Raw genomic sequence first — 21,393 nt, forward strand, 5'->3', positions numbered from 1 at the left:
TTCCCCAGATCTCCTTAGTGCCCAGCCGCTACTTAGCACAGCCCCCGAAGGAGCTACCCCGACTCTCGTCACGTGGAGGTGGCGGCTTTAGGCCACTTATCTTAACCTCAAATTGGGGACCACAACCACACTATACCACAGTATACCACAGCAGTGTTTCTCAACTCCTTTCTCCAAGATAAAGATTAAGAGAGTCCTTTTGTTTGGGGGCCTTTTGGGGCCTTTTGGGGGCCCAAAATAAAGGGGCCTTTTGTATGCCCCTGGCATTTTCCCCAATAATGTACTGTTCTAAGCCCCATTTATATTGGAATGGAAAAGTTTATTTTCAAACTCCTCTCCCCACTGGATCAAACATCTCGATCTCACTTTCTTGTCCCTCCTCTATACATCTTGCCTCGTGTTCTTTGCCCCCTCCCCCCCCATCATTGTTTTGTACCTGTTGGTTTATTTTCAAATATTGTTCTTTAATGTTTCCAGATATTTTTATGTTTCCACAAGCAAAGTCACTGGAGGCATTATGTTTTTGGGTTGTCATTCCACCTGTCCATCCGTGCTGCCGCGTTAGGTTTTTGTTACCGCTATAACTTAAGAACAGCTGAAGAGATCCAAGTCATGGTTGGTACAGGTATGTATAATGATGTAAAGATGATCTTATTCCATTTTGGGGTCATGAGGTCAAATGTCAGGTCATGTTGAGTAAAAAAAATATGTTGCCATGCCAACTGGTGAACCAGTGATGGGATTTTGAACAAACTTGGTATAAGTATATATGATGCAAAGATGAACTGATTAGATTATGGGGTCACTCGGGCAAAGGTCAGAGGTTCCGTGAACTAAAAATTCTGTTAATATTCTAACTTGTGAACTCATGATGGGTTTTGACCAAACTTGGTATAAGTATATATGATGATGTAAAGATGAACTGATTATATTTTGGCATCAAAGGTGAAGAATGAGGTGACACTGTGATTTTGGTGAGGTCAGAGGTCATGTCAGGTAAAAATGTGATAACTTGAGGACAGCTGAATGGATTTAAATCAAACTTGGTACAAATATGTATAATGATGCAATAATGTGGGCAGAGGCAAATCGGTTAACGTTGTGACGTCAGTGTCATTCAAATTTTTTTTTTTTTTTTTTTAATACATGGTGTTATATATTTTACATCATACTATATATTGATTTGGGATTTTTTGACAAAATTCCACTTTAAAAAAAAGGAGGTATGGTTTCCTTTATAAACACAAAATAATTCTGTGAATTGATGCAAGTGTGAACATGTGTTGTTAGTTTGACATACGTGGGGTGCCGTCAGGTATTCAGTCTCGAGGATGTCCAGAGCAAGTTGGAGCAGGCACGAAATGAAAACGCGTCCTTGCATGAAGAACTCTCAAGAATGGCCCAAGAACAGGCCCAGGTACGGTTCCAGTAAACATAATGATTTAGTCGTGGCACATACGTAGTAGATTACTATGTTTACAAAAAAACAACGGCCTTTTTGTTGCAATGGAATTAAAAAAGGAAAAAGCAATTCAAAGAGTATTATTGTGATGTACAACTTTTAAATTGTACAAGATGGCGTGAAACATAGTTACAAAAGTCAGACAAGTACAGTTTATTTGATGATTATCGTCAAGGAGTTGAGAATTTTTTTTCAATTTCATTTAACTTGTTTATCAGTTCGTTAAACTTGCTCTGTGTGCATGATTCTCTGTGTGCATTAAAGTGCATGACCCGTGATTGCTTTATCTTCCCTTTTTTCCTGTAGTTTCCAGAGCTATTTATTTCTTTGCTTATTGAAAACATGTTGGACGTTCACAATTCCATAGATTTCTCCTTATTTGTCACCAAATTTGTTGATATTTTCATTCAATTTATGCTTTTGGAAATCACTGCCTACTTGACAACCATGACGATTGTACCAGGGCTGTTTGTGAGTTGTTTTGTATGAATTGTCAAATAAGATATTTTTGGTTCACGAGTTATCAAGTGACCACTATATTCGTCATGTGTGTGCGTCTGTCTGTGTGTGTGTGTGTCTGTCCGCAGCATAACTACCCGATGATATCATCTGATCTTGGTGAAACTTGGGTGGGAGGTTGATATCATGATCTAGTTGTGTCCTGCGTGGAGTGGGCGTATTGCGCCCATTGTGGGCGGAGCCACGCCCGAAAAAGATGTCTTTTTAGGGGGTAATCGATTTCAAGCTACATCTTCTCCGAGGGGTTTGGTGGAATCTGACAGGGGTTTCGATATTTGGTTCAGCCAATGTCATGTGTCTAGCCCCACGGAGCTCGATTTTTCATTTTCGCCCCAAGGTCAAGGTCACAAGGTCACGAAATTTAGAAAAGTCGATTTTTGATGGTTTTATTACATTGTTCGCTTCCTGATAGGGTGAAATGTCGTACATGATCTTATATTATCACATACATAATGAAATACAAGTTTTACAACAAATTTCAGTACTCTCGACCTTTGACCGTTGAAGGTCACAAAGGTCAAAGTTTCAAAGTTGTCGGAATCGAACCGAATTTTCGGTATTGTGTAGCTAACTAACCTCATAACTGATGATACATTATTTTCTATCTCATGTCAAGGCCAGTAACCTTCGTTTTGACATTTCAAGGTCACAAAGGTCAAATTTTCAAAGTTGTCGGAATCGAACCAAATTTTCGGTATTGTGTAGCTAACTAGTCATCACAGATAATACATTCCTATTTATATATTTGCAATGTCGGTTTTGACCTTTGTCATTGAATACCGCTCGCTCGTGAACCATCGTCATCTCCTGACTTGTTTAAATTGTTTTTGAATTATTTTTATTTAGATCATTTTTCGGTTACGTGTACACATTTTGTAAGAATTATTTGGTCTTTTTCCGCTTTACACTTCATTCACAGCCGGTATGTGTGATACGCACTTACTCCACTGCTGTGAGAGCTGCATTTGATTTCCTTGATCTGAATCCTTGGAAAACAAACTTTTTATTTATTGAAGGCTATTATTAAACAAGGTATTACATAAAGGTGCATTCCAATGCATGGAATCACAGGACGTAAAAATGAAATCGATAAACTTGGGGCAATCGTTGTTTAAGTCCTGGTTACGCAGGTAAGTTAAACGCGTGCACACACACACACACACACACACACACACACACACACACACACACACACACACACACACACACACACCAAGTTGTAGCAGTCACACGACTGTACTAATTGGAATACAATGTCTTATGGCGCGTCAGTTGCAGGGGTATGAGGCAGATCTGGCCAAGGCTCAGCACACTATCAGCCAACTGGAGAAAGAGATAAAAAACAGAGACGATCAGAATGTACAGCTGAAGGTGAGCAAAGATTCCATTATTTTATAAACTGCCTTGATATGGCAATATAGTAATTATGTATTGGTGGAGTTTCTGGTGTCACTAATAAAAAGGGGCATCATGTGAGCAACCTCTTCGTATGAACTCACGTTTATGAAAACCCTGGGGAGTAAATTTTGCGGCATCACACCTCTCTTTATTGTGCCTTCATTTGTTGTTTAATTTAGTTATTCTTTGTTGTTGAATTATCGCTGCCACCGAAAGTGGACGGAGGTAATGTTTTCACCTCTGTCTGTGTGTTTGTCTGTCAGCAGGATATCTTAAACAGTTATGGACGGATTCGGATGAAATTCGGGTGTATGGACAAAAGACAAATTGATTTGAATTTGGTGAAGATCCAGATCCAGATACTAGAATTTTAAAAGTGATTCTTCACCATTGAAAGATGGGACCAAAAACGATATAGCACGATGTCTCAAAAAGTTATGGACGGATTTGGATAAAACTTGGTGGATGAAGATCCGGCCTGTTGGTGGGCAACAAAACATAAACCGATCAGCTTGGCAGAGGTATGTGCTCTACTTAGTGCCATTGTAGTTCACCATATGTGGTGGTAGGAGAGCTCAGAGGTAGTTTACTTGCATAAGGGCATTACGTTAGTCATGTCATGAAGGTAGGACTCTGGATGGGAGGATAATAAAGAGTGTGGATATGGAAATCGGAGAAGAGCAACAGGGGTTTAAAAAGGGTAGGGGGATGACAGATGTGATGTTTGTGCTGAGACAGCTGGTGGAGAAGAGGTTTGGAGGTGCAGGGTGAAATGGCATTGGGATTTGTGGACCTGGAGAAAGCTTATGACACTGTCCCGAGAGAGATGGTGATGGCGACACTGAGACGGATGGGAGTGCCGGAAGCAGAAGTTAGGTTGGTGGAATGGATGTACAAGGGAACAAAGGGAAGAGTTTCAATGGTTGGTCCTGGGATGTTTGAGGAGTTTAGTGGGAACATTGGTTTGAGGCAGGGAAGCTCTCTTAATCCATTCATGTTTATCATGGTGTTGGAGCTGGTCAGCGGAAGGTGAATATGAAGGGTACTGTGGGGGAGGATGTTGAATGCGGACGATCTGGCTGTTGAGGTGGATAGTGGACAGGCGATGTTTAAAAAGAAGAGCGCCCAACATAACATGGCTGTGATTTGAGAGCAACAAATCTTGTGCTTCACCCTCATCACAGAAGATGATGATGCTGAGAGCTTTATATTGCACAGAATCCATACCACATTTTCTCATTCACTTCCCCATTCTTCAAGTTGTGTTCCTTGCTTTGTGTCCCCCTTGTAAGAAAGCTATGTGCCTATTGAATGATGCATCCATGAATACATGTTGTTATGCCAGATTTTAAATAAAAAGAAATAATTTTAAAGGTGGGGTTTTGCAATCACTTATGTGTGCCTGTTTGTCTGTGTCTTTCCAGACCTTAACTTTTTTTTTTTACCATTTAAGCTTTTAGCATCAAATTTTCAACAAAGCTTTATTATGAGAATATGGGGAAGAAAAATTAATAATCTGGTCAAAAGGTCAAAGGTCAACGTCAGATAAAACGAGAATGGCACTCGGTAGAGCATACTTCCACCAGGCTGAACAGTTTATGTTTTGTATCGCACTGATAGGTCAGATCTGGATCTGACATGAAGTAAAATTAAATCGGCTTGTTCTTGTCACTCACCCAACTGAACCACCAAGTTTTGTCAAAAGCCATTCACAACTTTTTCAAATATAATGTGGTGTATCGTTCTTGGCCCTATTAGTCCGTGGGCTGAGTAGGGTTTACATCCACCCCCCCCCACAACTTAACTTCCCGGGTATGTCCATGTACCCCCCACCCTAGGGGTTAGGAAAAACCATGTTAACAGAAAAAAAACTCATTCCCTCATAGTTTGACCTCTGGTGACCTCATTAGTGACCTCATTTACATATAACACATATAATTGTAAAGAGTGTCCCAGGACAAACATTTTGAGGGGTCATATGCAACCATAGGATGACTAGGTAAAAACGTTACGGCCATTTGAATTTCGCCTACCCCTAATTTTCGGAAATCACTGACACAGGGGGGGTAACATCAAAATATGCGTAGGAGGTACCTTGGGAATGAGTTTTTTTTCTGTTAACATGGTTTTTCCTAACCCCTATGGTGGGGGGTACATGGACATACCCGGGAAGTTAAGTTGTGGGGGGGGTGCATGTAAACCCTACTCAGCCCACGGACTATATCACTCAATGGTGAAAAATCACTTTTAGAAAATTATATAATTCTCGGATGTGGATCCGTATTCGGATCTTCACCAAAATCGAATCGATTTGTCCTTGTCACACACCCAACCAGTCCACCAAGTTTTGTCCGAATTCGTCCACGACTATCGTGCTGCGTATCGTTTTTTACCCTATCTCTCAATGGTGAAAAATTACTTTAAAAATTGTCAAATCCAGATCTGGATCCCGATCTTCACCAAAATGTAATCATTTCATCTGTGTCACTTACCCAACCTGCCCACCAAATTTCGACCAAATCCATGACAACTTTTTGAGAGATTTTGTTCACAGACAGACAGACAAACAAACAAACAGGGGTGGAAAACATAACCTCCATCCACCTTGGTGGTGGACGTAATCATCAATTTTTATCTGATTGACCTGAAAATTTAAGAATTTTACATATTGGATCACTGAATTGATCACTGAACAAATCAAAAGCTAGAAGTCGATGGTTTTTAGGATTTTTTTTTAGATGCAAAGGTCACAAAAGTCAATTTCCCATCTCATTGACTTGAAATTTGAGTGAGCAGGGTTTGCATATTCGATCATTGAATCCTTTTGCTGTTGAGGTCAAAACGTCATGGTCGCCTAAAATCGTCAGTTTATTTTCCATGTTTTTTTCATCGATGGATTTTTTTTTCAACAAATTCATTCAATTAAATTTATTTTCAAAGTCAATGTTTTTTTATTTTGAATTTAGCTGTTTTTGTCATGTTTAGCAAATGGAAGAAGAAGTCCGAATACAAAGCAGGCGTGGATGGGCTTTGCATTTTCAGATGCTTTCGAGTTTGTTTTGTATTCAATTCACCTTTTCAAATTGAGATTGTTAATTATTGTTCATCTATGTAAATGGTGATGCAGGCCTATCACGAGAGCCTGTGGAAGAGAACTGTGGTGCGGATGGGTGAGGTAGAGGGCAATCTGAAAGGTATGCGTGCTGCCCTGCAGGAGAAGACAGCTTTTCTGAATGAACAGGTATGGTGCCATCTGCATAGCTTTGTCAGATGTATTGTTGGGTATCCATCTGAAATAGTGTATAGTGAAGAGCCAGAGCCATAGGAGGGGTGTAAGGGGAGGTGTGGTGCAAGAATGGATGGAATCCAGTGGTGCAGACTTGCAATATTGAGGAAAAGAGGCAAATGTAGTCAGCAACTATCCAAGCTGATGGAGTAAGAAATGAAAAGGAATACAAACACAACATGATACTGATAATTGTGATAATAATCAACAATGTAGGAAGTTCACAATACACTACACTGTTTAGGGGTGATTCCATATTAGAACATGATATAATGCTAAAATTAAGAATTGCTCTTAAGGGCTGGTTAATGCTGACATGTTTCAGCTGGATATATAATCCATCCAGAGCAAATTAACGTCTTTACCAAAAGAACCTTAGATATGCATTTTGGGGGTGAATTGATAGAAATTGCCATTTTTCATACTGGTGCACCCGTTCCCTATGGGGGTGGCAAGAAGGTTCTTCTCTGGTATATATAGATTACAGTAGATTTACTGTCAGACCTCAATAACATTGGGGGGTGGGGGTAGGGGGAGGGGGAGGGTGTTCATTTTACCAAGTTTCTACAAGAGAGCTTTCCAAGTGGCTTAATCATTTGAGCAAACTCTCAATTCAAAACCATTGATAAGGAACGGCTGGCTTGGCAAGCACTAGCTAGCTGCTTGGTAACTGAGCACACCCCGGGTTTTCTCCCTTTCAGTTTCGTGTTAAACAGCATTAGCGACTGTTTCAAAAAGTAATCATACGTGTTTGTGGATTAAAATATTTTTTTACTTCTGGGAGGGTGCTCCCACCAAAAAGGCGCGATATGCTATTTATAAACATTAACGTGGCATTTATCCAAAGAGGAAACACCCCTTGAGGAGATGGGATTTTATTAGTATTAATTTTGTTTTGTCATAACATTGATATTATGCTTTTGTTATGAGAAGTGGCCTTGGAAAAATGCAACGATAATGGCTGGTCGAGGCCGGTCGAGGCCCCTCGGCCGGGCTGGACCCATTTCGCAATCAATCTTCTTCTTCTTTTTAAAAATGCTCTTGAAGTACAACTTATGCACTTAATCGGAATATCTGACTGACTGCAACACATGCTTTCAAAATTCTCTCTCGTGGGGCCCGACAGAAGAAAGAACAAGGAATCCTTGAGCCCTAACTGATACTGGGCTCACGTCAGACCTATGTACAGAAGATTAAATTCATTCAAAAAGAACCCGGGCAACGCCGGGTGCATTCAGCAAGTAAATATTAAGCAACGATCGATAAATCTTAAATTCTGTCCTGTAAGACAGGCTATAATGTTTGTACTGTATGTTATTACAGGATTTATTTACTGTATACCCCAAAAAATGTTTGGTTATTAGTACAACAGTTAAGCTGTATTAATCAGACTAGCAACGGTACCCGCCCTACGGGCGGGGCTTCAATTGGGAGGCTCAAATGAAAAGGCTAAACATCAGAAGGCTTTTTTTCTTTTAAACGATTTATATAAACATCCATTAAATCTCGATAGGTGCAGCCGTTTGTGCGGCACCCGGGAAAATAACGTCATGCGGGAGCAAGTATCAGCAGGATGTGGCAGTGTGGGAGTCCACGTTTCTGATCCTCCTTCATGCCGAAGTAGCTCACCACTTCTCCAAGCATTTCACTCTTCAGATCCACCATGCAGTTAGTACTCCCGATGTCGTATGTACCCCCGATACGTGTTTCCTTCATTGTAAAAACTTCCAAATCAACAGTTAAAAGGATTTTGAGCCGATAGGTGTTACGGCCTTGGCAAGATCGATGGAGACAGCGATCTGTTAGCGTATACACCGCCCAAATAGCTATGTGGAATTCTCTCATGTAGAGATTAAACATCGTTTGAACTTTGGCTGAGGTCATTATCTACTTTTAATGATGTTTATTATACGAATGATGTTTAATGATGTTTATATTGGTTTTGGGTCGTCCTTTCCGCATATCTCGTGGGATTGTGAGTTGGAGAGACGGCCGTGATGGCGAGGAGGGGGTTGGAATTCTCTCAAGCAGGGATTCAACCCGTGTCCTTATAAAAGGTCTTTGTCCGAGGTCACCGAGTTCGATCGGTGCAGCCGTTTGTGCGGCACCCGGGAAAACAACATCGTCACAATGGAAACATCGTCACAATGAACGTCATGCGAACGCGAATGTTATGTGGGAGTCCAAACTTGAGAATGCTGGAGACCAAAGCTGAAATTGGAAAAATTAAATAGCCTACAGTCACGTGAAAAAGTAAGTACACCCCATGTAAAGTTTTGACTTTTTCAACATATTTCAACATACAGCTATTTGATCTTCCTTTCAACAATATTGATAGATAAAGGTGATATAATATAACAAACATCATGAAACATTTACATTTTGTAGTCCATTGTATAATTTAAATAAACATAAATGCAAATTTTGCATGTGGAAAAAGTAAGTACACCCTTGGCTCTAATAGGTGGTATTGCCCCCTTTGGCAGAAACCACCTCAAGTAGGCGTTTCTTATAACTGTCTACCAGTCTCTGACATCGACTGGGAGAAATTTTTGCCCCCTCCTCCATGCAGAATGCTTTCAGCTGTGCGATGTTTGAGGGGTTTCTTGCATGCACAGCTCGTTTCAAATCCCCCCACAACCTCTCGATGGGATTTAGATCCGGGCTTTGACTTGGACATTCCAGAACCCTCTATTTCTTTCTTTTCATCCATTCCTTGTTGGATTTACTGGTATGTTTAGGGTCATTGTCATGTTGCAAGGTCCACCTTCGGTTGAGCTTCAACTTTCCGACAAATGGCCTCACATTATCCTCAAGCACGCTCTGGTATAATGAAGAATTCATAGTGGATTCTATGATGGTGAGCTGCCCAGGCCCTGATGCAGCAATGTTGCCCCAAACCATAATATTTCCACCACCATGCTTTACAGTTGGTATCAGGTTCTTGTGGTCAAATGCTGTCTTTGGTTTTCGCCAAACATGTCTTCTGGTACTTTGGCCAAATAGCTCTACCTTTGACTCATCTGTCCAGAGCACATCGTTCCAGAATTGCTGGTCTTTGCCTATGTGTTCATTGGCAAACTTTAGTCTTGCCCTGATGTTCTTTCTGGACAGCAAAGGTTTCCTCCTGGCACACCTCCCATGTAGATCAAATTTGTGCAGCCTCTTTCTAATGGTAGACTTGTGCACCTTGACATCAACAGTGGCAAGAGCTACCTGTAGGTACCGTGATGATATTCTGGGGTTCTTCGAGACTTCTTTCAGCATCTTGCGGTCTGCTCTCGGGCTGAACTTGCTGGGGCGGCCTGGCCTGAACAAGTTGGCAGTTGTTTGGAATCTTCTCCACTTGTACATGATCTTCCAGACAGTCGATTGATTGATTGATTTCAAATTGTTTGGAGATCTTTTTAAATCCCTTCCCAGACTCGTAGGCATCTATAACCTTCTTTCTGAAGGCCTCAGAGAGCTCTTTTTATCTAGGCATAGTGACGCCGCACACTTCAACAACAGAGCCAACCAAACTAAATGTCTGGGGTTTAAATAAGAGAGGTTCCTCCAAGATCCTATCTAACGATGTTCTAATCATTTGCACCTGAGCTGGTGCACCTGATTCTAATTTTAGGTATTTGAAGTAGTGATAAATGTAGGGGTGTACTTACTTTTTCCACATGTGAAATTTGCATTTATGTTTATTTAAATTATACAATGGACTACAAAATGTAAATGTTTCATGATATTTGTTATATTATATCACCTTTATCTATCAATATTGTTGAAATGAAGATCAAATAGCTGTATGTTGAAATATGTTGAAAAAGTCAAAACTTTACATGGGGTGTACTTACTTTTTCACGTGACTGTATTTTACTCCTGGAGATCCCAGGATTACCCACCCAAAATATCGTTGCGATCTGTTCAGCCGATTTTGCCGTACATTTGAATGGACAGACAGACAGATGGACGGACATTTGGTGAATTATAGTAAGATGTACAGTGTATTCAGACCCCTTCACTTTTTTCACATTTTGTTATGTTGCAACCTTATGCTGAAATCGTTTATATTCACTTTTTCCCTCATCAATCTACACTCAATACCCCATAATGACAAGGAGAAAACAGGATTTTAGAATGTTTTGCAAATTTATTAAAAAGAAAAAACTGAAATATCACATTTACATAAGTATTCATACCCTTTGCTGTGACCTTTGAAATTTAGCTCAGGTGCCTCCTATTTCTCTTGATCATCTTTGAGATGTTTCTACACCTTGATTGGAGTCCACCTGTGGTAAATTCATTTGATTGAACATCATTTGGAAATGCACACACCTGTCTATACAAGGTCTCACAGCTGACAATGCATATCAGAGCAAAAACCAAGCCATGAGGTCGAAGGAACTGCCTGCAGAGCTCAGACACAGGATTGTGTCGAGGCACAGATCTGGGGAAGCCTACTAAAAAAAAATCTGCTGCATTGAAGGTTCCCAAGAGCACAGTGGCCTCCATAATTCTTAAATGGAAGAAGTTTGGAAGAACCAGGACTCTTCCTAGAGCTGGCCGCCCGGCCAAACTGAGCAATCGGGGGAGAAGGGCCTTGGTCGGAGAGGTGGCCAAGAATCCGATGGTCACTGGCTGGGCTCCAGAGATCCTGTGTGGAGATGGGAGAAACTTCCAGAAGGACAACCATCACTGCAACACTCCACCGATCTGGGCTTTATGGCAGAGTGGCCAGACGGAAGCCTCTCCTCAGTGAAAGACATGAAAGCCCACAGAATCTTGTTTCTCACAGTCTGAGAGTCCTTTAGGTGCTTTTTTGCAAACTCCAAGTGGGCTATACAATACTATCCACCCCCCCCCCCCCCCACCACTTCCCTTTCCTCCTCACCAGCCGTCACCCTTCCAAAGATCTACCGACGTCCTTGTTCTCTACTGTTGTTGTGCTTGTGTGCTTCCCTCTCCCTCCCCCTATTGTCTCTCGCTCCCTTCATTGTATGTTTTATGTATCTGTGCATGGTTTCATGTTCAATTTGTTAGCTCTTACACGAGCCTTGATTCTATATTTTAAAAAAGACCTTCTTTGTGTTCAGGCCACGGGTGTTCCTATGGTTGGCAGCGAGTGCCCCGGATTGACAGAAAGATAGTGGCGATCATATGTATGGGAAAATTGCATGCTTGGTCATGGTCGCCCAGATAGCTCAGATGGCAGAGCACTGGTATGGTTTACCAGATGGCATGGGTTCGATGCCTGGTATGGGCATGTAATTTTGCCACATATTTCAAATTTCACTAGTTTCTGAATTCAGTGAAAAATTATATTGAGTCAAAGAGCATGCGATTTGCGACAAGTATCCAGCCAGATAAGGTCATCATCTCCATGTATATGTTTCTATCAACCTCAGATTGTTGATGAATATAAGGGAGTGATGTTCTTTCTTTTTTTCTTGATTTTTTTTCAATAATGAGAGTTATTATGACAAAAGGAAAGGCAGATGCACATCAGGAATGTTTTTATTATTATTTTCCCATTTGCGTTTTGTAAACAACTTTCGGGCATTTAAACACATCTCGCCATGAATGAAAGCTTCTGATGTCAGAATTTTCTATCAGCAGATGGACCATTGCGGGTGCAGTCTTTTTGTGAACAACTAGTTGTTATGGTCATCCATGAAGTGTCTTTGTCCAACAGCTACAACCTAAATACACTAACTGCAACTATTACCTCCAGCCTATCTTTAATTGAGAGTGCCACAATCGACTCTCAAGTCTGGTTGTGGCTTAACAGTTAAGGTGGTTGGCTTAATTGATATTGAGGTCCTGAGTTCTTGCCCTGGTCATGCCATAAATAACACCAGGTGCATTGACTCAGCCTGTCATCCTTCTGAGGTCTGCAAAAGGAGTATTAGCTCTGGAAAAAATGAGCCATTTGAGTACCCTGTGTCATAGTGCCTACCCTAGGGTGATTCATCGTGTGTGCTGTCCCTCGAATGGATGTTAAATGGGTGTCCCATTTGCCAGTATTCTTTGGTGGATGTTAAAGATCCCATGCTGTCCTTCGGAAAGAGTCGGTGCCAGCACCATGAAAAGTTACAAATTCCTGCCTTAATCAGCAGAGGGCATTGCATCAGCGGCACAGCTGCACTTTCAGCCAATGACCATGTGCTGCATGCGAATGAATATGTGCCGACTCATCCAGGATTGTCCACTCTAGTCAAGGAAACGGCCTTGGCAGCCCTATGAACCTGACAAACTGAAAGCAATGGTCGTTATTAAGGGACTAATGGTACCCTTTCTAAATCATTCACATTATTATTATTATTTTGATTCCATGAAATTTGTTGGTGACCTCCATGTCAAACCGTTCATCATAGGAACTTGAAACTTTGATCACCTATAGTATACCACTTGAATTTATGCGTGTCCTAAGGATGCCTGGTGTTGGCTTAGCGGTTAGGGTGCTGGCTTGGGATCCTAGGATCCTGGGTTCGAATCCCGGTCGATCACTGAATTAACGCCAGGGGGGTTTGACTCAGCCTGTCATCCTTCCGAGGTCGTCAAATTGAGTACCAGCTTGCTGGGATGAATGATCACGGTGTGTACCCCGGTTAGAATAGGTACACCGTATCCCTGCGCATCGTAAGAGGCGACCAAGGGTTGGTGCCAGGAAGGGCATCCGGCCATAAAAGCATTGCCTCAAACAGGGAACCATGATTGTCATGGGGCCCGCAAGGCTAACCCCCGCTCTAGCGGGGAAAATGGCCGTAAAACGATCATTCATTCATTCATTCATTAAGGATGTAGTCATTGGTCACGTGACCCGGTGGTGGCCATTTTGGATTTCTTGCTTTAAAATGCATCTCCTCCTCCATTTTTTGATTGATTTGAGTTGAAACTTGGCACACATATAATCCATCTCAAGACGATAGTATGCCACTGTAGTATGCCACTTGAATTGATGTTTATCCCAAAGATGACGTCACATGCCACTTGATATTGCGGCCATATTGGATTTCAAGAACAACCTTTGAAACACATCTTTCAATGCCAACATCTTCATTTTTCGATCAATTGAGTTCAAACTTTGCATAATTAGGTCTGGGATGTCGTTGCCAATTATGTCATCGCTCACTTGTCCAATCAGAGTGGAGCGTTTGGTCCCCAGCATCACTGCCTGCAGTTTTAATTATTATTTTCAACTCTCTGAACATGAACATCCACTGTACGAACATGTCCCACAACCACCAATATAAAAATTAACATCATCTTTCAAAGATTTGATGGAATCACTCATCTCACCATCTCGTGCCACAGTACAACCTTTCAAATAAAATGGAGGAGGGAAGGGCCAAAATGAAGCAGACTTTGTGACGCTGGATCTGCTTCAGATAGCTTTGGGGACATGCCAATGAATGAGTTCACAGATGTAACTACACATCCTGTTGGTGGAGTCGATAATCCAATCATCGGACCACCACTTCCCTAGAACTATCGTACATATCAGTAAAGAGGATGTGACATAGAAGCGTGAAAACCTTATTGATTGGATCCATGACCAAATGGCATGATATAAGGGAATGTGATAGATTGTACCCTTGTTCTTGTGCTATATTGTGTATATAAATCCTCTATTCGTGATTAGAGGATGTCGCACAACCGTAACTAAAAGTGGAACCTTTTCCCACACTCAGAAAGCTCGTCAGGTGAGAGTCTGTTCCACCGAATGTCAAGAGATCTTCCTGCTTGCTTGTTTTAGCTTCAGAAACCCCATTAATTGCCGAGTGAAACTGGTAGCCCACAAGCGCATTGTGTATTAATGTCCTTGTAATTCATCCAAAAGTACACGGATATCTATCGGTGCCTTTTTTCCTGCATCAGTTGTGTGTAGAATCTCCCCCATGAGCCTTTGATGAAAGTGAACAAAACGATTGTGCTTTTATAATCGATAGATCCAGCTATAGATTCAATTTTGGCTTTGCACAAAGTGGAAATAGAAGACTTTTGGTGTAGCCACATGACTTGTATTGTTTGTTTACCAGCACACAGGAGAACGAGAGCACGGGGAGGAAAGGAAACCGATCGATGAAGAGACGACGGTCGGATTGACGAGGGTGGACATCTTCACAAAGGAATATGGTGGAAGGCAATGGGAATTGAGGCAAAACGTTAGTTCATTTATTTTTATTTTTTCGTATTTCAATTTTAATATTCCTTTTAACAAGCTTTTAAAGGGTTCCAGAAAATGTTGGCATAACTACAACGTGAAGACCATGGGTCCAAATTAATGATGTATTTTCATGAAGACCTTGTTTTTGGCCAATTTGGTATCTCAAATACATAATTCCTCTTTTGCCTCTGCTTCCAGCTCTCGAATATGCTTTGCCACCTTTATTGACATTTATCTTTCACATGTTCTGTTTGCTTTACGTACTGCTCTATTCATCTTATATTTTAAACAGACATGGACCTTCTCCTTTATCTCACATCCCTTCTCTCCTTTTTCTCTCCTTATTCAAAAAATGAACTCTTCGCACCTGACGTGTAACGGGCAGGCCGATCTACACATCAAGGACCTGTACCTGGAGAATGCACGCCTCCTCCGGGCCCTGCAACAGTCGGAACATCGGCATCATACAGTAGAGCGCAAAAATGTCCTGCTCGAGGAAAAGGTGTCTGCTCTCAACAAACTTCTACGTAGACTTGTACCTGAGCACCTGCTTGCTGGTCTTTGACTGAGTTACTGGTCTGAAGCACAGTTGCTGCACTCAATCTGTGCAGGACCGACAAAATGAGCAAAACTCAGGTCTCGTCACCTTTTTGTTGAGCTACAAACGTTGGTGACTCTTGGGTTCCAGTTTTGGCCAAGGTGGTTCAAGTTGTTCTTCCGATATATATATATATATATATATATATATATATATATATATATATATATATATATATATATATATATATATATATATATATATATATATATATATATATATATATATATATATATTTCATATATATATTTCATATATATATTTCATATATATATTTCATATATATATTTCATATATATATTTCATATATATATTTCATATATATATTCATATATATATATATTTCATATATATATATTATATATATTCATATATATATATATTTCATATATATATATTATATATATTCATATATATTTCATATATATATATATATATATATATATTCATATATATATATTCATATATATATTCATATATATATATATATATATATATATATATATATATATACATATATATACAAGTGCAGCCTTATGACTCAGTCTTGTTCTCCTCGTTTTTACTTTAATTGTATTGTCTCAAATGCTGGCCAAAGTGTGAAAATGCCAACTTCATTTGATTACTCCCCTCCCCCCCCCCCCCCCACCCCCTCTGCACTCTCAAAAAAAAAAAAAAATGTTTCAATTACAATCCTTGTCCAAACCACTACAACAGAAGACTTTGGAATAATGACATCTCAGCTTGTTACTGGCACTAATGTGGAATAAATTGGCACTCTGTACACTTGATCACAAATAAGCAAATTGCAAAGCAACTTATTTTTATGATTGTTGAATTTAAGAAATTTATTTGTTCTATGAAATGGGCACATGGTACATGGCGAATAATGTCGTTGCATTGAAGGGTAGAGGGGGCAGTGATTGGGCCTCACTGGCAAGGGGGATAAACAAACAGGGATGAAACTGCAATCAGGAAGTTGACGGTTGGGTTCGGAAAGGTCAATGTGGCTAGTGAAGATCATGGGGTCAGGTTGGGTCTTGAGGTGGTGGAACACTGCAAGATTTTTTTTTTTGCTCTGGAGGGAAGAGTGAGGGCGAATAGCCTCTGGAAAGTGATTCCATAGATTGGGGGGGGGGGGCGGGGGGGCGAATGATGAAAAGAGGAATTGAGGCATGCAGTCAGCCTGGATAATTAGCTGTGCTTAAGTTATTTTGTTTATACAGAAATTAAATCTGTATAAAAGTTATTTTTCTACAAGATCAGAAGCAACCATTTTATTTTAAGGATATTTGCTTTTTGTTTTTTTCGTTATTTAAAGCTTTTGTCGCTCCATTTGGGGTTTTCAAGGTAAATCATCCACATTTCGTCGTGCCTTGTCTTAAGGGCATCGATAGCAAAACAATCAGGTTTTTAAAAATGTTGGATGCAGGTGCAGCTTTCAGTCTCAGTTTGATTGAGCAAGGTTATTTTAAATAAATAAAAAATTGCGAAATGTAGATGAACTGACATTTTCTGGGTTTGCCTAAACTGAAGATTTTATAATTTTCTTTATTTTTGCACTGAAATAATTGTCAGCAAGTTGGAGTCTCATGCTGCTGTGCTTGGCTTGCAATTGCAATTGGACACGATTGGCATTGATTTGAGGATATCCCACGTGATGCACTTAATCACGTATTTTCCGTATCATTTGGATGATGGATACGAGTGAACCTGAAATAAGTGCCAACTTGAATACTGTCTGGTTGTACGTCTGGGAGTGAGTAGGCCACTTTTATCCCTGCAGGTTTTGATGTTGATGTATTGCAAGGACTGTGGAGACCCCTCCTCTCTCCCCTACACCCCCCCCCCCCAAAGAAAATCCTGTTTAAATTACAATTCTTGTCCAAACCACTACAACAGGACTCTGGAGCACCTGAAAGGGAGGAAACTCTGCAATTTTGGAAGCGAGGAGCCAAGGAGTTAAGAACCATGGAAACATTTATGGTGATTTTATTTTTTATGACTCGTCTGACCATCAATATTTGTATTGTCGCAATTAAACGTTTGCTGCCATTAGCGAAAAAGACTGCAAGTAGTATTGTGGTTGTTTCACAGAAAAATCATCGCGTTGAATTGGATTTTTAATTTCTTGGTGCGAACACTAAATAGAGGATTAACGAACAGCAATAAATAAATAAATAAAGGGTGATTCCATAGTTGTCACAAAGTAATCCAAAAAGAACAATGTATTGGAAATCAGACTGCTTAACATTGAATTAAATATTTATTTTGCAGAAGTGTGTGTGTGTGTGTGTATGTGTGTGTGTGTGTGTGTGTGTGTGTGTGTGTGTGTGTGTGTGTGTGTGTGTGTGTGTTGTGTGTGTGTGTGTGTGTGTGTGTGTGTGTGTGTTTGTGTGTGTGTGTTTAGCGACGTATGGTCCTCAGAGGCCATCCGCCAGGAAAGCCAATCAGATCTTCACTTTGGTTTCCGAAATACAACAACTCTGAGCTTTGTCGTCTACAGCTGGTTCATCCATCTGAAAGGATGTAGGCAGAGCGATAACCCAGGGCGAACCTCGTGCCCTCGATGTGTACTAAACTTGTCTGAATTAGATCTTAATTGGGGTGGCCCGAGCAACAGCTCATTGCGCACCGGCCTTGGATAAGAGCCAATTACTTTGGGAACTAGATGGTATTCATAGAATACTTACCCTGCACACTCAACTTGGTGCGAGCCAACTCTTCTGTTTTTGAACGTTTTTTTTTTCTTCTTTGATCCAATATGGCTGCCAGATCACGTGAGCGATGAAATCATAAATTTATAGAGAGCTTCGTAAGCGAACCTCTATGGCAATTGCATGCATATGTAAATCCATTCAAAATTTCACTGTCATTCCCCATTCCCTTGGGAACAAAATTTCATGTTGTCATTTCAAATGTCCCTTCCATGATCCGCCATCTTGTCCCTTCCATGATCCGCCATCTTGCTGACGTGATCTTGCTTTGGTCTGGCGCGACCGATAAATTATTTTCACCTGGTGATTAAAATCAATAAAGTACAATACAGTACTGTACAGAACGGATTTGAATTCGAAACTGCTCATCATTTACGCCAGCTTCACCAACTTCTTTTTTCCACCAGCTACACCGGCTTCAGTTTTCCGCCAGCTACACCGACTTCAACTTTCCACAACGGCTATCGCTCGATATTATCGTTATTATCGCTATTGCTCGATCGACTGACCGTTGTCTACGAAGCTCTCACTCTACGCAATGCGTATTTTCATATTACAGTGAAACCTTGACTTACGAGTGCACCAACTTACGAGTTTTCTGAGATACGAGCCGTCGCTCGGGCGGTTTATTGCTTTGAAATGCGAGCCGAGATCTGAGTTACGAGCTTACGCCACCCGCCACCAAGTGGGTTCCGGTCACGTGGTTATCTTGCCGTGCAAGCATCTCTGCCGTATATCGCTGCTGCTTTGTTTTCGCATTTTGGTTATTTTGGAGCTTACGCCACCCGCCACCAGGTGGGTTCCGGTCACGTGGTTATCTTGCCGTGCAAGCATCTCTGCCGTATATCGCTGCTGCTTTGTTTTCGCATTTTGGTTATTTTGGAGCTACGCCACCCGCCACCAGGTGGGTTCCGGTCACGTGGTTATCTTGCCGTGCAAGCATCTCTGCCGTATATCGCTGCTGCTTTGTTTTCGCATTTTGGTTATTTTGGAGCTTACGCCACCCGCCACCAGGTGGGTTCCGGTCACGTGGTTATCTTGCCGTGCAAGCATCTCTGCCGTATATCGCTGCTGCTTTGTTTTCGCATTTTGGTTATTTTGGAGCTTACGCCACCCGCCACTAGGTGGGTTCCGGTCACGTGGTTATCTTGCCGTGCAAGCATCTCTGCCGTATATAGCTGCTGCTTTGTTTTCGCATTTTGGTTATTTTGGAAAATTTCTTAGTTTTAACCATGGGTCCTAAGAAATTGAGTGCCAAGGTCAGTACTGAGAAGAAGAAGAGGATGATGTGCTTGGATATAAAACACGCAATCGTCGAAAAACATGAGCGAGGTGTGCGTGTTGTCGACTTGGCGAGGCAGTACGATCGTAGTACTTCTACGATATGTACGATTTTGAAGCAGAAGGAGTCGATAAAGGCTATAACGCCAGCCAAGGGCGTTACGATTATTTCAAAGCTCCGAACCTCTATCCATGAAGAGATGGAGAAGTTGTTGTTTGTGTGGTTGACGGAGAAGCAGCTCACAGGAGATACCGTGACCGAGAACATCATGTGTGAGATGAGGATGAGGAAAATCTTCAGGGACTGAAGATTTTATTATAACTTTTGCCGAACTGATAGAAGCCGAACGATACATCCCCCAGCAAATCTTCAACTGTGACGAGACAGGGCTCTTCTGGAAAAAGATGCCGAGGAGGACGTATATAACGGCAGAGGAGAAGAGCATGCCAGGCCACAACTTGTTCAGAGTGCCGGCGATAGCTCGCCTTCTCTTTGTGGAAAACACGGTGAGATCCTTAACATCCAACAACTAATGGGATGCAAACGGGGCGCCCAGTTTAGCGGTACACACATTGATGAATCACCCTGCCTGTGATTCACCCATGACAGGTTATAGCTGGGTCGGGATTCAAACCCAGGCTGGACAGTTTAGAGTCAAGTGTGCGTACCTCCAGTCCAGGCCATCCTGCCAACTTGTATGCTGCATACAGGTGAAATATAAAGCGCGAGATATTTTTATATATACTGTATATTTAAAAAAAAATTGGTGTGGTTTTTGGGGGGCTGGAACGGATTAATAGCATTTCAATGCATTTTAATGGGGAAATTTAATTTGAGAAACGAGCAAATTGAGTTACGAGCTCGGTCACAGAACGAATTAAACTCGTAAGTCAAGGTTTCACTGTATTCTCTAATATAATTGTTGCATAGCTCACGCTCAATAAATTTCAAACTGATCAGACTAAACGTTGTCCCTGTCGAATTATGACATCATAATTATGGCACCAATGACGTCATTGTCGTCAACACTTATTCCCCATATGGAGTTCTTTACAATTACCTAAGTTTCAATTTTTTTTCCATAGAGCGGTTTTGGAGATATAGAGGTGCAACTTTTTTTTCGGTTTTTCCAAGATTGTGTCTGTACCACATGACCTATCACGTCATGATTATCATTATTATCATATGGTAAAAATTATCATATGGTGAAAATTTCGTGTTCATCAGACCAACAGTTTCTGAGAAATTTTTTTTCATAATAATTGGTTGTGTTGTATTTGTCGAATTATGATGTCATAAGGACTATGACGTCATCATTAACATATCTTATTCCCCATGGGGAGTAGTTGACAATGAGCCAGGTCTCAATTTTTTCCATGGAGTGGTTTCAGAGATATAGAGGTGCAAAGTTTTTCCAAGACGGCGTCCATACCACGTGACCTATGACATAATTATGAATAAAAAAATTATACAGGCGGAGGCGCTCCTATGGTAAAATTTCGTGTCAATTGGACCAACGGTTGCCCAGAAAATGAATTTTTAAAATGCAGACACGGCACACCTAAGGTACGGCACACAGACGGCACACGTACATACCCGATTGCTTCGCGAGCGCAGGGTAAATATCTGCAATAAATCAAATTGTTAAACATTTCCTTTCTCTCTGTCCGTGAAAGTCTTTTCCTCCATTGATCCGCCATTGCTCTCACCCAGGTTAACAATCGGCCGTAACAGAATTAGCATTATCCCGGCGGTTACCAACGGTTTTGCTCAGCCGTCTAAATTTGGTACACCGGAGGGTACGTACGGTACGTCCCCGCTTGAGACCATCACCTGGTACAGGTAAGCTATCGTGCGACGGACCAATTGCCGTTCATAGTTGCTGGTTCACAACCTGCCGAGGTACGAAGTTATTCGTGCGTGGCTGCCGCAGGTCTGGTAAGTTCGGGAGGGAACGGAGGCTAAACCCCCTT

General features: G+C 41.2%; 1 protein-coding gene across 8 annotated transcripts in view; it reads left to right on the plus strand.

The window, feature by feature from the left end:
- Positions 1–15,531, plus strand: part of LOC137435470 (uncharacterized) — a 113,024-nt gene extending 97,493 nt beyond the window's left edge. For all 8 annotated transcript variants that reach the window (XM_068129268.2, XM_078784276.1, XM_068129271.2 and 5 more), the window contains 5 exons: positions 1,316–1,417; positions 3,254–3,352; positions 6,507–6,620; positions 14,696–14,821; positions 15,209–15,531. In XM_068129268.2, coding sequence (XP_067985369.2) covers positions 1,316–1,417; positions 3,254–3,352; positions 6,507–6,620; positions 14,696–14,821; positions 15,209–15,388 — 621 coding nt within the window. In that variant the 3' untranslated portion in view covers positions 15,389–15,531. The remainder of the gene's footprint in view (positions 1–1,315; positions 1,418–3,253; positions 3,353–6,506; positions 6,621–14,695; positions 14,822–15,208) is intronic.
- The last annotated feature ends 5,862 nt before the right edge of the window (positions 15,532–21,393 follow it).

This window comes from Myxine glutinosa, chromosome 9, assembly GCF_964187855.1.
Source record: "Myxine glutinosa chromosome 9, kmMyxGlut1.1, whole genome shotgun sequence".
In the NCBI taxonomy this organism is placed as follows: Eukaryota; Metazoa; Chordata; class Myxini; order Myxiniformes; family Myxinidae; genus Myxine; species Myxine glutinosa.